The 27,780-nt window shown below is 37.6% G+C and overlaps 1 protein-coding gene across 1 annotated transcript in view; it reads left to right on the top strand.

The window, feature by feature from the left end:
- Window positions 1-27,780, top strand: part of NDFIP1 (Nedd4 family interacting protein 1) — a 49,367-nt gene that overhangs the window by 15,587 nt on the left and 6,000 nt on the right. Inside the window, exons 2-7 of the mRNA XM_065918797.1 lie at window positions 10,812-10,899; window positions 16,103-16,233; window positions 19,983-20,070; window positions 21,016-21,140; window positions 23,403-23,469; window positions 26,652-26,757. Of these exons, the coding sequence (XP_065774869.1) occupies window positions 10,812-10,899; window positions 16,103-16,233; window positions 19,983-20,070; window positions 21,016-21,140; window positions 23,403-23,469; window positions 26,652-26,755 (603 nt within the window). The 3' untranslated portion in view covers window positions 26,756-26,757. The remainder of the gene's footprint in view (window positions 1-10,811; window positions 10,900-16,102; window positions 16,234-19,982; window positions 20,071-21,015; window positions 21,141-23,402; window positions 23,470-26,651; window positions 26,758-27,780) is intronic.

The raw sequence follows: 27,780 nt of genomic DNA on the forward strand, positions 1-27,780 counted from the left end.
CCTGGTTTTGATCTTTATTATATAAAGTATAGTCATACAGTAAAAGCTCTTGTGTCTGGTTTCTCTTGCTCAACATAATTAGGTTTATGAGATTCACCTGTGATATTATATGTTGTTATAGTTTGTTCATTCATGTGACTGTAATATTCCATGCTGTGAAGTTAACATGATTTAGTAACCCATTCTGATGTTAATGGACATTTGAGTAGCCTCCAGTATTATGGATAGTGTTTCTTTGAATACCCTGGTATGTCTTTTGGTGAATATGTGTTTCTGTTGGGATGTGTAACTAGAGTAGAATTGCTAGGTCATAGAGTATATATGAATTCATCTTTAGTAGATATTGCTAAACAGTTTTCTAAAGTGGGTCTACAAATTTACATTCCAAGTTTGAGAGTTCTGGTTATATATATGTGTGTGTATAAAATCTTAATGGAGACCAGAAATGTTCTGTATGCCAAGTCCAGAATCCTTTCAGTTCTGTTGTGAGTTTATAAATAGGAACAAATAATTTTTAAAAGTTGTTCTTGAAATCTAAATAGATGGCAGTTGTAATCCATATTCTGTTAGGACAAAGTTTTTTTCATAAAGCTTTGATTAATATATTAAATGATGAATGATTAAGAGTTCTTCATGATGGTATTTTAGAGCCTTAACATATCTTAGAAGACAACATCAGGATTTTAAAAACACAAAAGAGTATTTACCATTCACGGACTAGATTTTATATAAATTATTTTAAAATGTGTGCTTAGTTGCTCAGTCATCTCCGACTGTTTGCAATCCCACGGGCCCACCAGGCTCCTCTGTCCATGGGGATTCTCCAGGCAAGAATACTGGGGTGGGTTGACATGCACTCCTCCAGGGGATCTTCCCAATTCGGGGATCCAACTCAACTCTCCCACTTTGCAGGTGGATTCTTTACTTTCTGAGCCACCAGGGAAGCCCATCTTAAAATGACTCTTGTCTAATTCGTATTTTCATATTGTTTATTCTGTAAGCAAAAGATGAACTGTCCTGTCAAAGGCAAGGAGAACAGGCTAGGAGCTTAGTCTCCAATTCAAGTTATCTTTGCTAGGACTTTTAATTCCTTCTCCAAATAGGTTCTGGAGCTCTGAACTAAGAACCGAGTTTTCATATGGAACTAAAAAGTGGAGAAAAGGTAAGACTCAAGACATAGATTGGATACCACTTCTTAAAGGATATTATGTTCAGAGATAGAGGGACTTACCTAATTGAAAGCTGTGTTATTGTTCCTTATTTCCCCAGTCTTTATAAAATCATGAAGAGTGGTAAGGAGTGGGGGGCACTTATCGTTAACCTGAAAGGCTCTTGGCTGTAGACTTTGCCTAAGCTAGGTGACCGGAAACATTGGGCACCATTTACTTGACAGGGTCTTGATGAAAGCCATCAGTGGTGAAAATATTTCAGTTGGATGTAAGATGTGGATTCCTGGGGTTGGCAGGTTGATGGCAGTTTTCTGGTGCCACCCAAAAATCTCACAATGCACTTCCCAGGTGGTGCTGGTGGTAAAGAACCTGCCTGCCAGTGCAGGAGGCATAAGATGTGAGTTTCATCCCTGGGTGAGGAAGATCCCCTGAAGTAGGAAATGGCAACCCATATTATATTTGCTTGGAGAATCCCATGGACCGAGGAACCTGGTGGGCTACAGTCTATGGGGTTGCAAAGAGTTGGAGCATGACAGTGCACAGAGAAGATATGGATCCCAGAGGTGGTCAAGTTGATGGCAGTTTTCTGGTGCCTCCCAAAAATCTCACAGTGCCACGATCCTAGCCATAGTTGTATAGTTTAGTGCCTTAATGAATGAGGAGTTATTTCTCCTGGTGCCTTGGCTTCTTAAGAAAGTTGAAGGGACTTCTGGGTGGTCCTGTGTTTGGGAATCTACCTTGTAATGCAAGGGACTTGGTTCGATCCATGGTCAGTGAACTAAGATCCCACATTATGCAGAGCAACTAGACCCATGCCCCCACAACTGCTGAGCAGGCACACTCTGAAACCTGTGCGCCACAACTAGAGAGAGTCTGTGCACTGCAACGAAGACCTGAGTGCTGCAGCTAAATTCATTTAAGAAAAGAATTGTTTTAAAAAAAAAAGTTGAAGTTGGAGATAAGTGGCTACTATCTTGCCTTCCTGTCTTCTCTCTCCACAGTATGCCTTTACGTGTTACTTGGACCTCAGGTGAAAAATAGAAGAAAAGCCATCGAATTGATGATCATAGTTTGAAGTATTTGCTCTCATTTCTAAGGACTAACATAAATTTTGACTTGGAATATTTTCTCTCCTTCCAAACCAAATTGTATTCATCAGTTGTATTTATACATGTTAATGGTGATAACCACAAAAATCTTTACATAGCTTTACAAATTGGTGGTCGTTCTAAGGAAATTTACTGTGGTATTCTTTTCATCTATTATTGCCATTGTCTTATTTAAAGCATTATCCTAATTACTTTGCTTTTCCTTTGCTTTGGTAAGTTTTGATTTTTTAATTGTGTTTTTAATTTCCTGGTAAGAGGATTTGCATTTTGTCTTTTCCTTCTGCCATGAAAGATGTTTAGGATAGTCTAGATCTAGTGGTAGTTTGTTTTTTAAATTATCTTTAGGTAAACAATAGAAAAAAATAATGATGTTTATTCTTTGCTCTTAAAAGAGATTGTTGGTCAAACTGTCTTTTAATTTCTTGATCCTAATATTTTTCTTTTCAGGGAAGGGAAATATTAAGGGATTTTTTAAAATTGTGATTAGTTTGCAGTTCAGTGTGCTATTTTCCTTTATTATTTTTATCCATTCACTTATAGGTGTACTGTGTTAAACTCTGAAGATATTGATGGGATCAGGACCCATCCCCTCCCATTAAGGGACATAGACATTGATTTAGCAAGGAAGTACTCATTTGGAATAGTTGATTTTCAGTGTCCTTTTAAATAAATTGTGCATTATATAGATTTGCAGTTTTAATATTAGAAAATACTCTTCCTATTTTTGAGTTGTAATCCACATGCCATATAGTTCATCTTTTTACAGTGTACAGGTCAATGATTTTTACTGTGTTTACAGGTTTTGCCACCGTTCCTACTATCTAATTCCATAACACTTGAATCACCTGCAAAAGAAACATAGCCCTATTAGCAGTCAGTAACTCCACACTTTTCCATTCCCTAGCACTTGGCATCCACCAACCTTTCTGTCTCTATTATATTTGCCTTTTCTGGAGACATTATATAAATGGAATCATACACTATGTGGTGTTTTGTGATTGGCTCCTTTTTCTTAGCATAATGTTTTCAGGGTTCACTCAGGTTTTAGAATGTTATCAGTGCTTCATCGTTTTTGTTTCTTGGGGTTTTTTTTTTTTTTTTTGATTAGGGTTATTTATTTCTGTCCTTCCTTTTTGAAAGTGTGTGTGTTAGTCTCTCAGTCGTGTCCAGCTCTTTGCGACCCCATAGTCTGTAGCCCACCCCCCAACCCCCAAGTCTACTCTGTCCATGGAATTTTCCAGGCAAGAATTTTGGCGTGGGTTGCCATTTCCTTCTACAAGGATCTTCCCAACCCAGGGATTGAACCTGGATGTCTTGCATTGCAGGCAGATTCTTTACCATCTGAGTTACCAGGGAAGCCCATTGTTTTAAATGGATATACCAGATTTTGTTTATCCATTCATCATTTGATGAACAATTTGACTATTATAAATAATGTTGCTATGAACATTTATATGCAAGTTTTTCTGTGGAGATATATTTTCAGTTTTCTTGAATATATGTCTAGGAGTGGAATTTGCTGGATCCTTTCTAAATTCTGTGTTTAACTTTATTTTGAGAAACAACCAAACTATTTTCCATCTTGTGTATGAGTGTTCTAATTTCTCTGCATATTCAACACCACTTGATTTTGATTTTCCCCCCCTTTTTTCCTTTTGTTTATGGCCATATGCTTGGGTGCAATGTGATATCTTGTGGCTTTGATTTGCATTTCTTGATGACTGATAATGTTGAACATCTCATGTATACTGGCTGTATATCTTTTTCGGAGAAATGTCTGTTAAAATTAGATGGTCTTTTAATTATTGAATTTTGATGTCAAAATTACCTTATATAAATATCATCCCCTAATTAATAGTAAGTTAGTAGAAAACTATTCTTGAATGTATAGAATTTGGTGGTGGTGGAATAATTTATAGTCAGTATATTATATACAGGTATAAGATCTGCAAACTGGTGGTTGCCAGAGGGGAGGTGGATTGGGGGGCAGGTGAAATAGATGAAGGTGTTTAAGGGGTACAGAGTTCAAGTCATGGGGATGTAATGATATATAGCATAGGGAATATAGTCAGTAGTATTATAACAACTTTGAATGGTGACAGATGGTTAACTAGATCACGGTGATCGTTTTGAAATGTATATGAATCTTGAATTACTATAAAGTGCACCAGAAACTAATATATGATGTTGAATGTCAATTATACTTCAATTACAAAAAAACCCACTATAGTCTATATACAATAGAAAATTTTTAGTCCTCACAAACTTTGGCTGTTTCTGAACAACAGAGTAAAATGGCACACCCAGTTGTTTACCTAGAGAAATGTGCTTTTACTTTCTGGTAATTATACTGCCTCATTTGTTGAGATTTAAAGAGTATGCAAAAACAATGGGTTGATAATTAGAGGTTTAAAATATTGCATTTTAAGGTAAATGTTTTAGAAATTAACGCTAAAATTAGAAGTGTAAGTAGCATTTATAGCTGAAGTTTAGGATTTTCTGAGACTGTTACTATCTAAAGAAGGTATTTAAACTTACCAAAATTTTCTTGCTGTTTAAATAGAATTCACCCAAGAAAAAAATGAGTCGCAAAAATACTGTAACTTTATGGATTTATTGGATAAGTTCAGCATTATTTTCCACATACTTGTTATGTTTGTGTGAATTATGAGGTATACTTTGATAGCACTTCTCATGGATTTATGAGTTTTGGGGTTGATCTTCTCTTTGATGTTTAGTAGAATTTTTTTTTTTTAATTGTTCTTCCATTCTTAGTAGAGAGAATCCAAGAACGACTTTTATGTGCCTTTAGGTACTGCCATCCTATACAGTTGTAAATGTTGACCTTAGTTTGGCCTAATCTGAGTCCTTGTTCTTCTGTTGCTTAAAAACAGCTCATTTCTAAGTTGAAGCTCATCTTTAAAACTACTGGGATTTCCCTGATGGCTCAGGCCTGCAATGGAAGAGACCTGGGTTTGATCCCTGGGTTGAGAAGTTCCCTTAGAGAAGAAAATGACAACCAACTCCAGTATTCTTGTCTGGAGAATTCCATGGACAGACCATGGGATCGTAAAGAGGCGGACATGAGTGAGCCACCAACACTTTTCAGAACTGCTTTTGGGAGGGTAGCGAGAAGCCTTTTTATTGTGGCGGGAGCTCAAATAAGAATTTAAACTTGTAGGGTTTGTGTCTTTAAACTTGTTAATTGAAGTTTGCTTCTCTTAGAATTTGAGTTATGTATGATTTCTTTATGGGAGATTCTGTTGTTTAACTAAAACACCGTGTATTTATTTCTAATAGGAACAGTGTGGATAGGATATAGAGGAAGATAGTAACAAGGAAAAACATCCTTTATTTTAGTTGTACTCTATTTCACAGACTTAATATATAGGACAAAACATTTCAGCACCTGTTGGTAGGTGCTTTTTTTTTTTTAACTGAGGGATTGAAGGCAAAAGGAGAAGGGGGTTGCAGAGGATGGTTAGATAGCATCACCTACTCAATGGACATGAATTTGAGCAAACTTTGCAAGATAGTAGAGGACAGAGGAGCCTGGCATGCTACAGCCTGTGGGGTCTTGAAGAGTCGGACATGACTTACTGAGTGAACAACAATCAAGGCTAAGAAGTACCTAGAAGATTGTGCCATATAAATAAAGTGGGGACGTGGAAGAGTTTTAGGGTTCTTCTGGGGAGCCATAACAGAGTCTGCTCATGGTATAAGGAGGAATGCAAGTAATCAGGAAATAGGAGTGAGGGCACTGTCAGGAGTGTGGTGAAGAGAAAGACCATCTGAAGTTTTACATGATTCAACTATTCCTTGATCAGCAGTGAAGACACAGTTTTGTACTCAGTACTTTATATGGCATGTATAGGTAATTGTATAACCAAGGGAAAACCACAGTTTAAATCTTATTTGGAGATAAGTAAAATTGATGAGAATTGTTTTTTAAAAAAATTATGTGACAGAAAAGAATCCAGAGCCCCAAAGGTATTTATTAACTGTCACAATCATACAGTCAACCCCCTCCCTGGCAGGAGCATAGCGCAGGGGGAGGGCAGAAGTCCCACCACTTTTCAGACTTGTCTCTCCACAGCCCCTGCAGAGGAATCTGTAGCAGGTGGGCTGGAATCAGGCTTCCACTGACCCAGCTGCTAGAAGAGACTGGGCATCTTTCCAGCGACAGCCTCAAATTGACAATGACACATATTCTCTTAGAGAGCCCTGGGAGAGCGTGAGGATCCCCGAGCCCCAGGGATATATTAGGGAGGACTGCATAGGAAAGGTTTCCAAGGACAGAAAAGGGGAACCTTAAGAACATATTATGAAACCACATAACCAGTCTCACAGCCTTATAGATAAGGCCCGCTTGAGTTGTAGTGCAGTATTTCCCAATCCCCCCACAATCCCTGTTAGTGAGTGTGTGCCTTGTTTGGCTGGCAGAACCAAATTAATGGCAGTAGATGCCCCCAAGGTGTAAAAAGATGTACACCTAGGGATTCTGTTGTATAGCATGTTGTTATTCACACTCTGGTGATCACTGAATACTTCTTGAAGGTGATTGCCTCTTTCCCTCCAACATTGTAGTGTTTTATTTTAAACGCCTTTCTTGACGGAGCCTAAATTTATCACCAGCATTATAGAAAAGAAGTCAGAGTTGCAAACCCTGCGTAGTGAGGTCCTGAGATCTTCCTAATACATCAAGCCTCCTTAATCACAGTAGGTGTCTTTTTGTTGGTTGTTTTTTCAGCTAGAAATAATATCAGTATGATTGATTACTGATAATTACTTACTATTTATTAATTAATGATTCAAAAGTGGTGAATTTTAATGTAGTAAAAAATTTTATCTCGAAATGTTTCTTTTTTCCTCATTAAAGAGAAAATGGGGGTTTCTGAGTCAATTGGAATTTCTTTGCTCTGTTATCTGTTACCCTGATGTGGGATGATCAAATTTCACATTTCTAGGTTGCTAGGAGACAAGCAACCTATCTTGCAGATACAGGTGTTAAAACTCCTTTATGCTTTATTTCTTAGAATTCTGTATTTCTTAGAATTGTCATGCTTTCTTTCTGAAATCTTAATTATGCAGAGGTAGCGGGATTATTTGACCAACCTCAAGAAATAGAAAAAAAGTCAAATAAAAAATGAGAAATTAGGTTTAAATAAAGAACATGACTGGCTGTAGCAAATTAAGGCAACATTCGTAAAACTCTTTTTGCCTTTACTTTTGCTGCTTTTTGCAGCTTTGTTTTTGCTGGGATTTTTTTGCACTTCCTGCAGTGCACAAGAGTGGTAAGTTGGGAGTAAATTGAGAATGCTTTGTCTGGAGATATGCAGGTGTTAAAACTGTTCCAAGTGAACCTGGCCTCAGGAACTCTATTTAAATAATTTACTGATTTGGTCTCCCAGAAACATTTGGATTTACTGTAGCTATTTTGCCCAGAAGCCTTCTTCTGAAGGGCTTCCCAGGTGACTCAGTGGTAAAGAATCTCCCTGTCAATGCAGGAGATGCGGGTTTGATCCCTGGGTTGGAAGATCCCCTGGAGAAGGAAATGGCAACACACTCCAGTATTCTTGCCTGTAGAATCCCATGGACAGAGGAGCCTGGCAGTCTGTAGTCCATAGGGTCACAGAAAGTCAGATACGATTGAGCATACATACATGCCCTTCTTCTTTTTTTTTTTTTTTCCCCCTTCTCTTTATTTTTTTTTTTTAATTTTTCAGTGGGTTTTGTCATACATTGATATGAATCAGCCATAGAGTTACACGTATTCCCCATCCCGGTCCCCCGTCCCACCTCCCTCTCCACCCGATTCCTCTGGGTCTTCCCAGCCCACCAGGCCCGAGCACTTGACTCATGCATCCCACCTGGGCTGGTGGTCTGTTTCACCACAGATAATACATATGCTGTTCTTTCGAAACATCCCACCCTCACCTTCTCCCACAGAGTTCAAAAGTCTGTTCTGTACTTCTGCGTCTCTTCTTCTGCCCTGCATATAGGGCCATCGTTACCATCTTTCTAAATTCCGTATATATGTGTTAGTATACTGTAATGTTCTTTATCTTTCTGGCTCACCTCACTCTGTATAATGGGCTCCAGTTTCATCCATCTCATTAGAACTGATTCAAATGAATTCTTTTTAACGGCTGAGTAATATTCCATGGTGTATATGTACCACAGCTTCCTTATCCATTCATCTGCTGATGGGCATCTAGGTTGCTTCCATGTCCTGGCTATTATAAACAGTGCTGCGATGAACATTGGGGTGCACGTGTCTCTTTCAGATCTGGATTCCTCAGTGTGTATGCCCAGAAGTGGTATTGCTGGGTCATATGGCAGTTCTATTTCCAGTTTTTTAAGAAATCTCCACACTGTTTTCCATAGTGGCTGTACTAGTTTGCATTCCCACCAACAGTGTAAGAGAGTTCCCTTTTCTCCACACCCTCTCCAGCATTTATTCATGCACTTCTTCTGAAAAGAAAATTCATCTTACATTACAATGCAGTTATTTTGGGAATGCCTTAAGTTTAATGTTAGATAACTAGTGTTCAAAAAAAAATGTGCCCAGGTGGTAGATAATGATGAAAATTTGGCAGAATTCACTTGAAACTGAATGCTTTGCAATATTACTCTCCCAGGTAAGGCTAGTGGTAAAGAACCTGCCTGCCAACGGAGTAGACTTGGGTTTGATCCCTGAGTCAGGAAAATCCCCTGGAGGAGGAAATGACAACCCACTCCAGTATTCTTGCTTGAGAAATCATGTGGACAGAGGAGCCTGGTGGGCTACAGTCCCTGGGGTCACAAAGAGTCAGACATGACTGAAGCAACTTAAAACACACACATGCTTTGCAGTATTAATCAGAAAGGTTTTGTTTGCTTCTAATTTTGAATAGCGTGAGAATTGAAGACTGAGATCTTTCAGATTTAATATCTGCTTCATGTGAGGACAGGTCAGCCTTTCTCTTTCTCTTCTTAGGTTTCAATTCAAGATAGAATTCTTTGCAGCAGTTGGTTTAGAAGGATTTGTATTTTATCTTTGGCTCAGTTGGCTCTATATGTCATTTTTAAAAAAATTAAAAAGATATGGGCCGTTTTAAAAATAATTTTATTTGTTATTTTATTTTTGGCTGTACTTTGTCTTCGTTGCTACATGCTGGCTTTATTTGCAGCTTGTGGGGGCTTCTTGTGGTTTCTCCTGCTACAGAACACAGGCTCTGGGAGTGCAGGCTTCAGTAGTTGTGGTCTCAGTTGTCTGTTGCATGTGGAATCTTCCCAGACTAGGGATCGAACTCGTGTCCCCTGAATTGGCAGGCAGATTCCTATCCACTGTACCACCAGGGAAGTCCAGCTCTATATAGCTTGATGGGGTACATCTGGTACCCAAACCCCCAAATCAATTACAGTGATAAATACTACGTTAGTACTTTACAGATTGACTTCCATTCTCAACCAGTTAATCTTTTTTTTTTTTAATGTTTTTAATTTTTTCTTTAAAATTCTTTTGTAAAATACAGACACAGAAAACTGAATAAATCTGTAGCATTTACTAAACGTGAATGGCGTTGACATCCACAAAACCAACACCCAGATCAGGAAGCAGTCCTTCCATCACCTCTGAAGCATGTTCTCATCTGCCCACCGGTAGACTGACTCTCAGCCAGTTCATCTTTTAAATGAGCTGTATTTTGTTGTCACAGTGGAAAGTTAAATCACATGTTTTTGTTTATGAAGATGAGTTGGGTAGACTGTCTAGACTGGTAGTGGCAGAAAGACAGTTTCAGTGTCAGTTATGTAAAGTAACTGGAGCTATAGATTTGACCAGTGAGAAAGTTACTGATACAGAAGAGGAAGATGTAGTGACAGAGGTTATATGTTGAATTTTATGTTTTTGTAAATATCTCAATTATTTAAGATACAATCTTTGTGCAGACTGAGTAGACCTTGGTTTTACTGTGAATTGTCTTTGTCTTAACAGATTTTTATTTTTCTAACTGGAAAAATTATACAAGTGATAAATGTTCATTACAAAACTTTAGAACATACATATACACAAGGAAAAAAATCTCCTCTGATTGCATCTCCTAAGATAAACAGTGTAAACTGTAGATGTCTATCATAGACCTGCTTTCCATCACTTAACTGTCTTTCAAAACCAAATTATGTGATTCATATGGTTTGATAAATTCTTTTTTATGTAACAGTACAATACAAATCTTTCTGTTCAAGTCATCGAATTTTCTTTTCATTTTTGTTGTTACTTAGTAATCCTTTGTGAGATCAACTGTAATTTATTTAATAAGTCCCCTATGATTGATATTTAGGTTGTTCCTGAATAGCATTTATTTGCTACCTTATTTGCATCTTTCTGATTATTTCCTTAGGATAAATCCTGGGAGTAGATTAAAAGGAGCTGCACATCTTAACACTTTTGAAACCTACTGCCAAATAGCTTTCCAGAAAAGCTATTCCAGTTTTCAGGTTTTCCTCTAATTGCCTTTATATTGCATTAAAATGTGAAATTTTTATTTAGTTGCAGAATGAAGAAGAGCCTGGAGAGCCTGAACAGGCTGCAGGGGATGCTCCTCCACCTTACAGCAGCATCTCTGCGGAGAGTGCAGGTAGGTGACAGGGTGAGATGACTGCTGAGCTCTTGAAATGGGTTAGCCAGAGACTTTTGTCTACTAAGTATTTGTTGGTGTTTGTATTTGGTTCAGCTTTCTGTAATAAATCTTTAACATTATTTTTAGTTTGTAGCCTGAGGTGAAAAAAACTCATGTTACTGTTCTGAAAAACAGATCAAAGCCCCATTCCAATGTGCCTTTTTTATGGAACTTAATTTCATTCCAGCGGACTCTTAATATAAGGGTAGAATTCAGAAACCAAGTGATGGCCCGTTTTTTTCTCTTGTTCTTCTTATAGTTTTCTTATTGGTTGTTCTGCCCTTTGATTCTAGTACCTATGACCTGGAATATAATATGTTTGATTTCTTTTATAATAAATAAAAAAAGCTAATAAATCCTTAAATGAAAAAATCTAGAAGTCTCCCAACTTTTTCAGTTTCTTCCTCATAGTTCAGAACCTCCTTAATTAATTTTTTTTCTTTCCATCCTGTCAGATTATCTTTATAATTTTCACACATAAGTTTAGAAGAGATGGGGAAAAGAAATAAAATTGTGATAGTTTAGGACTTTTGGTAATTAAATCTTTGTGATACCAGTTCTGCTTTAATTGCTGAAAGCTGACCAGTTTTGATGGAACCTCTCCCATGTTCTCTAAAACAGAACTGTGGCAGAGTGGCAAGTATGTGACTGATGGTTAGAAATGGAGTGGTGCACACGTATTGGTGGGGAAAAGTAAAAAACCACTGTTCTGTATATTCAGTTTACCTGTTTTAATTTGTGGTATATAAATTGTGGTAAACAAATACTGGATTTTTATTTTGAATGTACTAAATTAGAAAAGATTGTCGTTAAACTTTTCATGGAAACTTAAAATTTTATATAAGGTGTCTATATCGATGGATCCCATTTTTAAAAAATCCTTTGAAATAGGGAAATAAAAATATTCTTGATTTCCCTCAACTTAAGGTAGTAAGGAGAGTTCCCTGGTGGCCTATTGGTTGGGATTCCAGGCTTTCACTGCCATGGCCTGGGTTCAGTCCCTGATTGAAGAACTGAGGTCTTGCAAACTGTATGGTGTGGCCAAAAAAAGCTTTCCTTAAAGTGGTAGATACCAGTTTTGTTCATATATTCAGAATTACTATGGCTATGGGCAATTCAGATTATTCTCATCGATTTGTAATACAATTTTTGTATGATTTAATTAAAAGTAAAAAAATTTTAAGGAAATTGTATATGCATGTATATGTGTGCATATGTATGTAAAGTAGTTATTTTGACATAGAAAAAAACAAGTTTCTTGAATTGGATTAGGTGGCAGCTTTAGTTTCAATAATACATTTTCCTAATTTTATTCTAAAAGCTTTGATATTTTATTTTTCTTGCTTAGATAGGTCTGCATTCCATCTGGAATTGTTTTTTTCTGTATGGTATGAGGTAGTGGTCAAGATTGTTTTTCCTTATGGATATCTGTTTGGTCCCACATCATTCATTGAAAAGACCATTTTTCCTCCACTGTACTGCAGTGTCACCTTTGTCATGAATCAGGTGACCATATGTGTGTGTGAGTATCTGTTTTCTGGATTCGATGCTCTATTCTAGATTCTTTGGTCTATTTATTCACCTTTGTGCCTATACTCCACTGTCTTAATTCCAGAGCTTTATAATCTTGTTATCTGGTAATTAGGTCCTTTAGTCTTTTTGTTCTTCAAGATTGCTTTGGTACTTCTTGGCTTTTTGTATTTTCATTTACAGTTTAGAATCAACTTGCCAGTTTCCATAAAATGGGAAGAAATAAAAATTCTCCTGGAAGTTTAGTTGGGATTGCACTGAATCTGTTTATTAATTTGAAGATAATTAGCATCTTTATAATATCATGTCTTCCAGTCTGTGTTAAATCCCTCCCATTTATTAAGATTTTCTTTAACTTTGCTGAATAATATTTTGTGAGTTTCAATATAGAGACCTTGCATCTTGTTTCTTACATATTTTTTTCTTACATCTTTTTAATTAGATTTATTCCTAGGTATTTGATTTGTTTTGGTGCTGTTGTAAATGGTCCATGTATACTTTTATTTTCTGTTTGTTGCTGGCATAGAAAATATAATTGATGGTTTATATTAACTCTGTGTTCAGACTTTCCTAAATTCATATATTAATTCTAATAATTTGTTTGTAGATACTCTTGGATTTTCTGCATATGTAATTGTCTTCCATGATTAAAGATAGACTTAATAGACTTATTCTTTTCCAATCCTTTCGTCTTGTATTCTCTTTTCTTGCCATACTGCACCAACTAGTACTAGGTTGGTGCAAACAAAGTTTCAATTTCAGACTGTGAATTTTAAATCATTATAACTAGGCTCAAACACATCTTTATTAATCAAAATAGGAACTGTTAAAATTAACACATTTTTGCCAAGGAGAAGTTTGTTTATTCCTGTAGCATAAAAATCCTTGCCTTGGGATTCAATGAACTCTTGGAAAGCATTTTCTGCCTCCTGCTGGTTGTGAAAGCATTTTCCCTGCAAAAAATTGTCAAGATGCTTGAAGAAGTGATAGTCGCTTGGCAAGAGGTCAGGTGAATATGACAGATGAGACAAAACTTTGTAGCCCAGCTCGTTCAGCTTTTGGAAGTTTTGGTTTTGTGATGTGCAGTTGGGCATTGTTGTGAAGAATTGAACCCTTTCTGTTGACCAATGCTGGCTGCAGGCTTTGCAGTTTTTGGTGCATCTCATCCATTTGCTGAGCATACTTCTCAGATGTATTGGTTTTGCTGGAATTCAGAAAGCTATATTGGATCAGACAGGCAGCAGACACCAGACAGTAACCATGAGCTTTTTTTGGTGCAAATTTGGCCTTCGGAAGTGCTTTGGAACTTATTCTTGGTCCAACCACTGAGCTGGTCATTGCCGGTTGTCATATAAAGTCTACTTTTCATGGCACATCACAGTCTGATTGAGAAATGGTTTGTTGTGTACAGTAAGAGAAGGCGACACTTCAAAATGACAATTTTTTGATTTGTGATCCAGTCATGAGTCACTCACCAAGTTTTCTCACCTTTCTAATTTGCTTCAAGTGCTGAACAACTATAGAATGGTGGATGTTGAGTTCTTATACAACTTCTCGTGTAGTTTTAAGAGGATCAGCTTTGATGATCCTCTCAGTTGATCATTGTCAACTTCCGATGGCCATCCACTGCTCTCATCTTCTAGGCTGTCGTCTCCTTTGCAAAACTTCTTGAACTACCACCATATTGTACATTCATTAGCAGTTCCTGAACTGAACGCATTGTTGATATCATGAGTTGTCTCTGCTGCTTTACGACATGAATAAGAAAATCGCTTGAATTTGCTTTTTGTCTAAAATCATTTCCACAGTCTAAAATGAAAATAAAATACACAGCAAGTAATAAGGCATTAGCAAAAAAAAATAAAGCAAGAAATGCACATTAAAATGATGTGTAACATGACCACATTTATTTAAGAATGTATTCCAGTATCAAGGGCTTCCCTTTTGACTCAGCTGGTAAAGAATCTGCCTGCATTGCAGGAGAGCTGGGTTCAGTCCCTGTGTTGGGACTACCTCCTGGAGAAGGGAAAGGCTACCCACTCTAGTATTCTGGCCTGGAGAAGTCCATGGACTGTATAGTCCATGGGTTTGCAAAGAATGGGACATGACTGAACGACTTTCACTTTCCAGTATCAAACGGCAAAGTCCAACCATGGAAAACTGCAATTACTTTTGCACCAATTTGACTTGTTCTTCTAAGATAATGTTTGATTAGAAGTGGTAATTGTGGGCCATTTTTGTCTGATTTTCTAATCTTAGGGGAGAAAGCTTTTAATAACTTAGCATTAATTGTGATATTTACTCTAGATTTTTCATAGAGATTTGTGAAAAGATTAAGGAATCAGATTTAGGTATTTTTTAAATCCTTCTGCCCATGTGAAAACAATGAATTTTTCTCCTTTTTTTTTTGTTAATGAGGTGAATTCTATTGATTGATAGTTTCAGTAATATACCACAGTAAAATTGGAAGTTAATTATAGTTAAGCAAGGTGGAGAAAAAAATGTTAATCTTGATGCATAGGAGTCTTTTTCAGAATTCTTAAGTTTTTTTAAAAATTGTGTAGAAAATTTAATCCATTTGTAAATAGATCTGTTCTAATAATACATATTGAATCTATTATAATAGAAATCAGTGAGAATGAAGATGTAAATTTAAAAAGAGGGGATGCAAGATTCCACTCAATAATGACTCTCTAACTGAACCTGTGATTACCTTAAGTATGTCATAGGAAATAATATATGGTAAAAATAATGTGAAAGAATCAAAGTGCAAAAATCTATGAACTATTAATTTTAACCTTTTTTTCAAGTTAATTTTGATGTTTATAAGTGGGAGGAAACCATGGTACAGATTTCCAAACACACAGGTGAATTATTTTTAGCTTAAACTTTACCTTATGCTATTATTAATATTCCATGCTTTTGTGAACACACCACATGCATGCTGAGTTGCTTCAGTCATATCCAACTCTTTGGGACCCCATGGACTGTAGCCCAACAGGCTCCTCTGTCCATGGGATTCTCCAGGCAAGAATACTGGAGTGGGTTGCTGTGCCCTCCTCCAGGAGATCTTCCCCACCCAGGGTTCGGACCCGTGTCTTTTATGTCTCCTGCATTCGCAGACAAGTTCTTTTACCACTAATGCCACCTGAGAAGCCACCACACAGTGAGCCGGAAAAAGTGTTCAAAAGCATTTGGCAGGGAAAGTAAAGAGAATCTGGAATTTAAATAATCGAAAAGCCTATAAATTTAGAAATCATTCCCAATCCCATGTTCAGCATCTTTTGATTCAGTTATTCTACATGTTATGTTTGAGGAGGGCTTCCCTGGTGGGTCAGTGGTAAAGAACCCACTTGCCAGTTCTGAAGATGTGGGTTTGATCCCTGGGTCAGGAAGATACCCTGGAGAAAGAAATGGTAACCCACTCCAGTATTCTTGCATGGGAAATCCCATGGACAGAGGGACCTAGCAGGCTACAGTCCATGGGGTCACAAAGAGTCGGACTTAGCAACTAAAACAACAGCAAAATTTTAGAGGAATGGTTGATTTTTGTTTGCCAGAGTTAGCAGAAATCCTTTTTCCTCATTTCAGCTGATCACTGGATAAGTGTGACTTCCTTTTTATTTTGCAGCATATTTTGACTACAAAGATGAGTCTGGGTTTCCAAAGCCCCCATCTTACAATGTGGCTACCACACTGCCCAGTTATGATGAAGCTGAGAGAACCAAAGCTGAAGCTACTATCCCTTTGGTTCCTGGAAGAGTAAGTCCAACTTATACCTTGTTATTTGGTACTAGTTTATGGGAATTAAGTTCTTTGCATTATCAACTTTGTGATATTACTTAGATTAAATCAATTAGTACAACTAATCTTTAAAATCCGATACATTTTTCTTTTGGGATAATAGACTCTTATCTTTTCCTGAAGATAATGGAGGTAAACAGTATAAAAGAGCAGAAAAATCACTAGTCAAACCAGTTCATTTTCCCTGTATCTCTACTACTACCCTCACTTTCTCAAGTCTCCTTTCATGGCTGAAACATCTTGGAGCAGAGCTGATATAGGAATATACCAATTTTGCCTTGATCCTGTACACTTAATATTTCGGTGTTAAGTAGATAGCTGCTTAGGAATTTGTGGAGAAAATAAATATGTGCAGCTTCATAACATTAAACTCAGAGGGGGCTCTAACAATCATCTGGTTGAACCCTATGCCACCAGCAGTCCAGATCATGCCATCTGTGGAGGCATAATGATTTCAGATTCCATCTGGCCTGATGTTACTTCTTGGAAGTGGAGGTGGAATGTAATGAAAGCCAGTGGAGAATTTTGGGCACTCGTGATTCATGATGTCAGACCCATAAGTGATACAATTGTGATTTCATATGTATTCATTCAGGTTGAAGCTGGTGCAAGTGGGACCCTGGGTCTGATACTGGGGAAAGGAGAGCAGGACTCAGTCCCTGGAAATGGGGCAGTCAGGGCTCCAGACCCTAGGCCTAGCAGGAAGCTAGAGTAAAAGATAACAATAAGAACACAAGTTCAGTCTGGGCAGTGCAATGACTCAAGGCCTAGAAGTCCTTAGGATGATAGACTGCAGATCACATCTTCCATGACGGGTAGCACTCCTAAAACCACTGCTTGGCAGAAGTTACAGTTCATAAGCATAGTTTAGGCTGATTCTGCATGGTGATGTGCATTCACTTGTTACAGGTGCAAGGAAGAGCCCTCATGGAGCTCATTGTCTAAAGAGAAAACAGTGTTTTTATAGTTAACGTGTATTAGAAGCAAACAACGTGGTTGACACTGTTTTGTGCTTACATACATAATATATATTATTTTCAGTCCTCACAATAACCTTGTAAGGTAGAAATTATATTATCTTCATTTTACAGATGCAAAAATTGAGACCCAAAGAGATTAAAAATTTCCCAAAGTCATATAGCTAATTAAAGTAGCATAGGTGAGTCAAGCCCAGACATTTTAGACTCCAAAGTCCTTGTATCTACTCTCTAGACCTCTTGAATTATGGTAACTGTCCCATAGAAATAGACCAGGAGATTAATGCTGCTTAATCACAGAACTCTGTTTTTATTTCACAAATATACACATTTAAAAACTTCTTAAGGGGTTCTGTTATTCGACAAATATGTATGGAACACTTTTATATACAATTTGCTATGTATTTTGCAGTGGATAGATAGAAGGCTTTGTATAAGGCAATGCTCCTGCCATACAAGAGCTTAAAGTCCAACTAGGGAAAAGGCCCACAAAGACTTATATCTTAAGGGGCAGCACAAGAGCAGTGAGCATTAAGAATTGTGACTTTAACCTTGCGATCATGGGGAAGATGGGATTTGAAGTGGGCCCTGAGTTTTGATGGAGAAGAACATTCCAGAGGGGAAAGCTCGGAAAGCAGATGTGATTCAGTCAGGTACAGGTCAGTTTCTGTGGTTGTAGTGATTGGTGTTGGTTCAGCAAAGAGTTTGGCCAGAACTGTAGGTCGTAGAATCTTCCGAATGCTAGGCTGAGACATTTAGACTTTACATGTAGGTCTCACAGAATCCTTCAAAGTTTTTAAGCGTGGGTATGATAAGACAAGTGTGGTGTTTTAGAAACAGTAACCTGGTGACAATTTAAGGAGGAATTCTGGGACTAGAGATACCAAGATAGAAAGAATGGTTAGAAGACATTTATAGTCTTACTAGGCATTACTTCCATGTATTTTGGTAGTTTATTTTGAATAGTTATGCACAAAACGGTTTCTCTCTTTTTATTTTATTTATCTTTATTTTTGGCTGTGCTTGGTCCTCGTTGCTGTGCTGGCTTGTCTCTGGTTGTCGTGAGTGGGGGCTGCTCTCTGTAGCAGTGCACAGGCTTCTCGTTGCAGTGGCTTCTCGTTGCAGAGCATGGGCTCCAGAACACATGGGTTTTGATAGTTGTGGCACGTGAGCTCAGTAGTTGCAGCACCTGGGCTCTAGAGCATAGACTCAATAGTTCGGGCACATGGGCTTAGTTGCTCTGCAGCATGTGGGATCTTCCCAGATCAGGACCGGAACCCATGTCCCCTGCATTGGCAGGCAGATTCTTTACCACTGATCACCAGGGACTCCCACAAAACAGTTACTTTTGAATTTGGCAAAGCCTGTTCTTCCTGCTAATATGAATTCAGAATACTAGGTATTTCTTATTTTAAAAAATATGAGAGAACCCATTCTTGTATGAATTTCAAACATTAGAGGAAAGATGGTAAATTAGATGAAGCTGCTACTTCCACTTCTTTGTTTCCGATTCTTCAGGGGCGTAAGTTAACAGCTTATTAGGAATGTCCCCATCCCTTTTCTGTGTAGGGCAAGTTTTGGTTCTCCCTAAAATTTTCTTTATTTGTTTATTTATTTTTCATTTGAGGAACCCTCATTGGATTGTGTATAAATCTACCACTTTAAGTGTGTATTCATTGTTTTCCCCCCAATATTTCAACACATACCTACAATTAGTTGAAAAGGTAGGGGACTTTCCTGGTGATCCAGTGACTAAAAATCCACGTCCCAGTGCAGGGTACACACGTTCAATCCCTGGTCTGGGAAGATCCCATATGGAGCAGGCAGACTAAGACTGTGCCACCACAGTTGCTGAAGCCCGCACACACTGAAGTCCGTGCTCAAGAGAAGCAACAAGAGAAGCCACTGCAGTGAGAAGCACATGCATCTCAAAGAACAGTAGCCCTTGCTCGCCACAACTAGAGAAAAGCACGTATGTAACATCGAAGGCCAAGCACAGCCATAGATAAATAAGTTTTAAAAATTAAAGAAAAAGGTAGGCTACATATGTTGGTGTCAGTGTTGGTCAAGATCATGTTCCTTCTAGACTTGCAATTCTGTTTTCTGGTTAGGATGGAAAGGATTCTCTCTGCCAATAAGATTGGAAGTGAGGGTGTTTCAGACCTGTATACCGATATAAATAAACAGTTCCGGAGTTGAGCATGGGCAGCACTGTTAGACTCTTCATATATGTTCATAGTATCTTCTTCCACCTGCCCCCACTAAGTCATTCTCATAAAACTCTTGTGCTAATCAATGGTATCTTCTAAATAGGCCCAGGATTACTAATATTCTGAGCTAAACAGTCCCTGTATTACTGATATTCTAGCATTTAAGCCAAATGTGTAAGAGAGTTTTCTCCTTTTTCCTTATATGTATATTTCTTTATATATATATGTATATATATAAGGAAGAGTGAATAGTTCCTTGTGAACTTTATAATTTTGAAATACATTGTTAAAGAACTTGGGTTAGAAAGTGAAAAATTCCTTTCATTTCAGAAAAAATTTTATCTTAGAAGACCAATGAAAAATTTAACGTATACTAAGCGTTAATGCTCTTAGTTTTAAATTGAGCCAAAGCAGTACATTTTCTCCTTGGAAGTCACTTTTGTCCCTTTCTCAGTTTTTCTTGATGTCTTTCCTTGCCTTGAAGTAATTTATTGTGAACTTCCCTTTTCTTTTCATTTAGGATGAGGAGTTTGCAGGTCGGGAGGAGTTTGATGATCCTGACCAGATGAGGATAGGAAACGATGGGATTTTCATGTTAACTTTCTTCAGTAAGTGTATACACACAGTAGAGCCCCTCCCCCCAAACCAGAGTGCTTTAGATTCAGAGTGAATATGATGAAATTAAAAGAACTAATTGAGCTAATATTTTAATAATTTTATGTATTTGATGCTTTTTACTGACACGTTCAAAGCACAGTACACTTTCGTTTTAATTTCCTGTCTCTATCTTCAATTTCCGTGAGTATCTACGGAAAATATAATTAAAGCAGATATGGGGGATGCTACATTTTTACTTGAGCTGAGCTTCATTTTTCTGATCTTCAGAACCCCTTAAGCATTCCTCCTACTCATTCTTGACCTGTAAAATAGGAAGTAAATGCCTTTGTCTGATGAATTCTGTTTTGCATGCTTCTATTTTCCAACACATCAAAGTCAGCCTAATTTTTCCCACTTGATGTTATTTTGCATTTAACTTTCCATATGCCTGACTTGGGACTGAGCAACTATTTCTTTTATTTGCTGTATTAAAAAGATATGAAGGAAGTGCAGTGTTTTTAGAGGTAACGCATTGTGTAAGCTGTCAAAGTTTACAGAAGCAAGAGGATGAATGACTTGAATCAGATTATTTAGGGGCACTAATTTAATGTTCAAATAATGTTTAATTACTCAGGTACAATATATACAGTAAAGGGTGCAAGTCATAAGTATGCAGTTTGGTGATATTAAGTTATTTCTTAAAGTGTATAGCACTAGATGTAATAATAAAACACTTGATATTTAGAAACTGTGCTTTCTTGTTTGCTTTTGGGAGGAAGACAGAGGATGGCAATTTTGGGGAAGTGAGGTAAGAGTTGTGGAGGGTGGGCTCAGCTCGTTTATCCTTGGGAAAGCCATTTAAACAGAACTAAATGCAGAGTGCACCCTTAGAACTCTTGCTCCTTGGATAACAGGACGTGTCTGACCTGCCTCTTTTCTTCTCTCGGCTTTTACAGTGGCATTCCTCTTTAACTGGATTGGGTTCTTCCTGTCTTTTTGCCTGACCACTTCAGCTGCAGGAAGGTATGGGGCCATTTCAGGATTTGGTCTCTCTCTAATTAAGTGGATCCTGATTGTGAGGGTAAGTTGTACACCAGCAGTGATAGTCTCTGGAGAAGAATGAGTGGAATAATTTTGAATATTTAACTTTTTTTCATTTGCTTTTTTGGAATTATCTCAACATTTAAAATGATTTCTTTTTTGTTTGTCTTTGTTCTGGTTTCATAAAATTGAACCTAGATCAGGTGTAGCTGGTTCATCCACACAAGTTTTGTAGTCAAGTCTACAAAATATCAGTGGCCCTAGGACATCTATCCTTGTTCAGCTGCTTTCTCTGTTTTTAATGTTTATAATGTGGTAATACATGTATTTGTTCTGAAATTAGTTGTTTTTATAATAAGAGTCTATTAACTTTCTGGTATCCATCAAAAACAGACATTCCTCTCATTAATGCTACTGAAGTTTTAGTCCTTCTTCTCTCTTCCCCTCTCTTCTTTTCTTCCCCCTTCCTCTCTCTCAACCTTCTTCCCTTCCAAGTTTGGTTGTAAGTAGCATCATTGGTTATGCCAGGATGTTTGGAGAGCCAGAACTGTTCAACAAGCCCTACTCCATTAGGGGCCCTTATCTCTAAAGTAAATAAGAAAGAGATCTTAAGTGATGTAGGAGTTACCAGTTAGTTAGAATTGCATGAAGTAATTTAAAGTTGTAAAAGATCTAGTCTCTTAAAGTGTCCTCTGATTTCAGATAAGTTTACTGCCATTGTTAACTTTATAATATAAAACCAAGGTGTTTATCATAAATTGGCATTATTAACTAATGGGTGTTGACTGAGCCATGAAGTTTTTCAGTTATTTATTCTAAGGCAGTTAGCATTTTTAGAATTCCAAGTTCCTTTGAGAATCTGATAAAAATTATGGGCTTTTCTCCTAGACAACTAACATATACTCTCCTAAAACATAGTCTTTAGGTTACGAACTCAAGCTATAAAGAAGTTTTTCATTCCTTCTCTAAATCTTATTAATCAAGAAATAAAACTATTTTAATGCTCAAACTGTGCTAAACTCTAGACTGTGTTAACGTCTTCAACAGAAGCAAGATCAAAGTAGTTACCAATCTTTATTTTTACTAAATTTTTAAAAGAATTAATCAGCTGTTATCAATTAGGATGGTCTTTTGAGTAACAGAATATGTAGCTCAAAAATGGCTTAGAAAACATTGGGGAAATTTTATTTCCTGTGAAAATAAGTCCTGACATGGAGGTCAGTTAAATGTTTCACTGACATCATCAAGGACAGTTGACAGGTGGCTCAACATGTTGGTATAGCTGCTCTTCCCTTAGGGTTAAGATAGCCATGGCAGTTTCAGGCATCACATCAGAAACACCACAACAGTGCTCAGCAGAAGAAAGGAAACTATTTCCTCTCCCTTTCTTTTTAAGAGCTAAGAATATTTCCTAGCAGCCCTTAGTTCCCACTGGCCACAATGGTATCATGTGCTATATATATAGTCCCTGACAAAGGAATGAGATTATCATTCATGTACATGGTAAAGCTTCCAAGGTCAAGGCATGGCTGAAAGGGCAGGAACAAAATCAGGGACCATTAGAAAGGAGGCCAAATATAGTTGAGTTTGGCACTGCGTAAGCAAAATAAAAATATCATCAAGACATATTTCTGGGGCTTCCCTGATGGCTCACTGATAAAGAATCTGTGTGCCAATGCAGAAGATACAGGTTTGATCCCTGATCCAGGAAGATCCCACATGCCACAGAGCAACTAAGTCCATGTGCCGCAACTAATGAGCCTATGCTCTAGAGCCAGGGAGACTTAACTACTGAGCCCACAGGCCACCAACTACTGAAGCCTGCGTGCTCTCGAGCCTGTGCTTCGCAACAAGAGAAGCCACAACAGTGAGAAGCCTGTGCACCGAAACTGGAGAGCAGCCCCAGCTCTCACAACTACAGAAAAGCCTGCACGGCAACGAAGACCCAGCAAGGCCAAAAATAAATAAAATTTCTTTTAAAAAAAGACATATTTCTAAAAGGGGAAAAATATTTTTTAAAAAACAGGTTTGAGCACTTTGAAAACAAGGAGTATGTAAAGCTGAAAGCTATCATATTTCAAGATTGCTTTTCTATGAAAGGAAGTATATTAGCAAATACTGTAATCATTTCAAATCTGTACTGTATAAAATACTTTGACTAAATTTTTAGAAATTTTTGTAAGCACTAGATGAGCAACAGCTTTTGTGTACAAGATAAGATCTTGTGTTTTATAAACCCTTAAGCTGAAATGTGAAATAATACCTGCCGAGGTTCTCTAAAGTATTTTGCTTTATTTTTCAGTTTTCCACTTACTTCCCTGGATATTTTGATGGTCAGTACTGGCTCTGGTGGGTGTTCCTGGTTCTAGGTAAGTGCTTTTAAAACAGACAAAGAGAAAAGATTATGTTAAATTTTAGAAGTAAAATTACTTTTAGTAAAGCTTCATCTCTCTTTCTATACAGTAATATATTAGCGATAATAAGTATACTTTTTAAAATATGTCAAAGATTAGGCTGTTATCACCATCAGAGTAGCATACATATTCATAGAATGTCTCTTAGTGGTGGTAAATTTTTCCTAACCCGTCCATACACACTTCTCACATTTTCCATGTTGCCAGAGGGGCATACCAATAAGATGACTTTTTTTAGTCCTGAGATTTTTTTTCCCCCTAGTGAGTTATTGCCACAAAGGGTTCACAAGCTCAACCCCAAACTGCTTATAGGTATGCTGTAACCTACTGAACTACTCATGAGTGTATGTGGCCTATCTTCAGTTGGATGTATCAGTAGAAAACAGAAAATATATTGTCTTTCATAACTTCTGGAAGAACCACCATTGGCTGTCCAGAATTCTTTAGTTTGCTGTTGATGAGAATAAGATTTTTTTTTTTAAGGTTGTTTTTTTTTTAAACATACCAGTCATTTCAGGTAGTTGGTCTTAAGATTATACTTATTAGTGTAACTTTTTATTGTAAAATCTTTTCTTCCAAGACATCTTAAAGAAATGAGCAGTGTTGGCTTCCTCATTCTTTGTAGAGAAAATTTGTATGATATAATAGCAGACCATCATCATTGCTGTCATTTCTACAAGACAATAGAAGGGACATCTTATGGCTATTAAAGGTGGTATAATTGTCTCACTCTGCTTCTGTGGCATCATTTTCTCCTATCGTAACATTTCTTCTGTCTCAGGCCTTTTTGTTATCTCCTCAATTTGGATCTTTGGTTCCCAGGGTTGCTAATGGGTCTGGCTAGCACAGTGTAGAGCCCATGACCAAAAGCTGCTTAATATATTCAGGGCCTACCTGCTTTGCCTTGGGTAACAGAGTCATGCACTGATGACTCTAAATTTTACTTAGAAAATATAAGTCATTCATGATGCCATCCCCTACCTCCCCAGTAGCATCATTTTATTCTACTCTTGGTCACAGCTTTCCAAGGAAAGATACATAGTGATTTTTACCCCTTCTCTTGATTACTGAGAAACTTAATAATTAAAAAAAAAACAACCTACAGGAGAGTTACTTTAGAGAAGTAGTTCCTTGACTTGCTATTCTCCAGACTGTATCTTTAAGAGAAAGTCTGACTCCTCATCTTCTCCCAAGCCTAAAGTCTAAGCAAATCCTGAATAAGCCGAAGAAGAGCCATTAAGCATAATTTTAGGTTGATTGTTGACAACATAGATAATTTAAAGAAATCTAATAGGCTGATTTCCTTCCTCTATTAAAGTTTCATGGGAGATGAGTTTATAATATTTTATAATTGATCATTCTTGCTGTCTTACTGCTTAGTGGTAAGCAGAAAATGGTGAGACTTCAGATGTACTAAGTACATTTGGATCCAGTGTTTGAGTCATCTTTGGCACTCCTTGCAGAGAGAATCTTTTGTTGTTGTTGTTACTGTTTTTTTATTTATTTAGTTTTTAAGCGGGGGATGGTTTCCTGCAAAGACCAGGTCTATACAAAGTTCTTGAGCTGGCAGCTCATAAGCTACATCTAGCCTGTAGTTACGGCTTGTATGTTCCATAGTTATTTTCAGAAGTTATTTTTTTTAGTTGTCATCATTAAATGGGCTTCCCTGATGGCACAAGTGGTAAAAAACCTGCCTGTTAATGCAGAAGACATAAGAGCTGTGGGTTTGATCCCTGGGTCAGGAAAATCTCCTGGAGGAGGGCATGGCAACCCACTCTAGTGTTCTTGCCTAGAGAATCCCATGGATAGAGGAGCCTGATGGGCTACAGTACACAGGGTCACAGAGTTAGGCATGACTGAAGCGATTTAACCCACATAGCGCACACACGTCATATAAAAGCCAAGAACTTTCACATAAAATATCTGATTTTTTTTAACCTTTTTAAAATTGAAATATCTAGCAAAACTGACCTGTATTCCCATATGGCACCCATCCTTTGACTGGAGTTAGGTTGTATTGTCTCTGATTTTGGTGCCAAACAGGGTAGTTTTCACTGTGCTCAGTGCTGATGACTCTTGGTTGCTGCCTGATATCATTTCTTTCTTTTTTTCTGATATCATTTCTGACTGAGGGCAAGGCATCTTTCACTGCTTGAGTATATTTTAAAATGTATCCAAAAGAAAGTTATTGCTCAGAGCCGGTGAGATGGGAGGAGGGTAGGAAATGGGGAATGGCTACTTAAAGGGTACAGATAGTTTTAGGGACGATAAAGAATTCTGAAATTGGATTATAGTTTTAACTACTAAAAGCCAGTGAATTGTACACATTAAATGGGTAAGCTTTGTGATATGTAAATTATATCTCCATAAAGCCATTTGAAAAAATGTGTGTAAGACCAGGGGCCATCTCTGGAGGAGGAGGGCTAGGAATGTGTGAGCTACCACTGGAGGGAGCTCATCATCTTCCCTGCTGACTCCTAAATTAAGAATAGAGAAATAGAATTTAGAGTTGAGACAGAATTCTTGTAAAGGTAAGGGCAGCCTGACATCTAGTGGACAGCACTGTGTACTGTTGACAGAAAAAAAAGAAGCCATAACAAGAAAGGATGACACTTTTTTATTTGAGAAAAACACTGTTTATAACCTCTCTGTTTTTAGTGTTAATTATCTTGGAATACTTTTTTGGAACTCAGAAAGTAAGTTTTGGAATCCCTGGCTGTCCAGTGGTTAGGACTCCACGCTTTCACTGCTTTGGGCATAGGTTTGGTCCCTGGTTGAGGAACTAAGATCCTGGGGTGGGTAAGGAGAGTAGGTTTTGATAATGCTTCTCAATGAGGCTTCCAAAAGTAAATGTGTAAATGTTTGGCCCCATCTTGTCTTTTGTTTTCTTTTAGACCAATTAGATTCTGAATGTGCAAAAGAGACGTTTTTTTGGTTCTTGAGATTATATGCTCTCACTGAGAAATGGAAAATTTGGTGTAAAATAAAATCCTTTGAAAATTTTAGAGGAAATTATGTTTTGATAGCTTTTCTGATAACAGAAAAATGAAGTTTTTGGTATCAGGAGGGATATTTCTGGGGATTGGGGTTAATGTGTGAATTCTAAACTCATTCTTGACTTTTCTTTTTTAAATTAGGCTTTCTCCTGTTTCTCAGAGGATTTATCAATTATGCAAAAGTTCGGAAGATGCCAGAAAATTTCTCAAATCTCCCCAGGACCAGAGTTCTCTTTATTTATTAAAGGTATTAAAGAAAAAAAACTTTATTCCAGTCCCAATGTAATCCTGTGATGCATGGGTTGATTACTGTTCACGTTTAGAGTAGAATATACAACCTGTGGTAGGGGATATAGAGGCAGTAAGGAAGCCATAGTCCTTTCCTTTTAGTTTCTAGTTTAGTAAGGAGTGTTTCTATGAAAAAACTTTCTTAAAAGGCAAGTTAGAAAAACTACCAGTGGAGACAACATTGTCTCATGTTTGGACAATGCAGAAGAGAGTTGACTAGGACTCAGGGTCCTTAATCTTTGAATCATGAATGCTGAAGCCACTGCTTGGGTTGTACTAGTTTCAGAGGTAAGTAGTGAGAAGGAACCTTTCAGGCCTAATCATTAAGCTCTGTTTTGTGGGGCCCCTAAACCTAGAGCTGGGAGAGTCCACAGTACTTGAGGAACTCCTTATGGCTACTGACAAGCCTATCAAGGCTTCCATCTCCTAAAATCAATGAGGGACTTTCCTGGGCTTTTTCTTGGGTTGACATCCTGATGTTACCATTCTGGTGGGAGGGTCAAACCCAAGGAAAGGAAGGGGAGAAAGGAGCCTTTTCTCCTGCCTAGAACAGGAGGACTAAGCCTTGCCAAGGCTGTTTGGTTCCCCCATGGTTTTCCCCAGAGACTGACTCCTTCTTGCATCACCAGCTGCAAAAAGGAGGAGACAGGGAATCTTGGGAAAGAGTACACCAGAGAGAAGTCTCTGGTAACAAAATCTGACGGGCCTTCTTGGAACTGATTCTTTGTTCCTTAAGACTGTTAAGGACAGGTAGAGCCAGGCTAGTTGAAGACATCCGGCAAGGATTTGTGAAGGTTGTAACAGTTGAGATAAACCTAAAAAGTGTAATATGGAAAATGATAGTGGAAAATGTTGGGTGGGGAAGCCTTTTAGAGTCACCTGAGGCAGTGTTGAATAGGAAGAGAGGTAGAGAAGTATGCAGCTGGCTCAAAGGAAGCAGCTTGTAACATAAAGGAGTGTTGAGAATTAAGGCTGGAAAGTC

Source organism: Muntiacus reevesi, chromosome 1, assembly GCF_963930625.1.
Source record: "Muntiacus reevesi chromosome 1, mMunRee1.1, whole genome shotgun sequence".
In the NCBI taxonomy this organism is placed as follows: domain Eukaryota; kingdom Metazoa; phylum Chordata; class Mammalia; order Artiodactyla; family Cervidae; genus Muntiacus; species Muntiacus reevesi.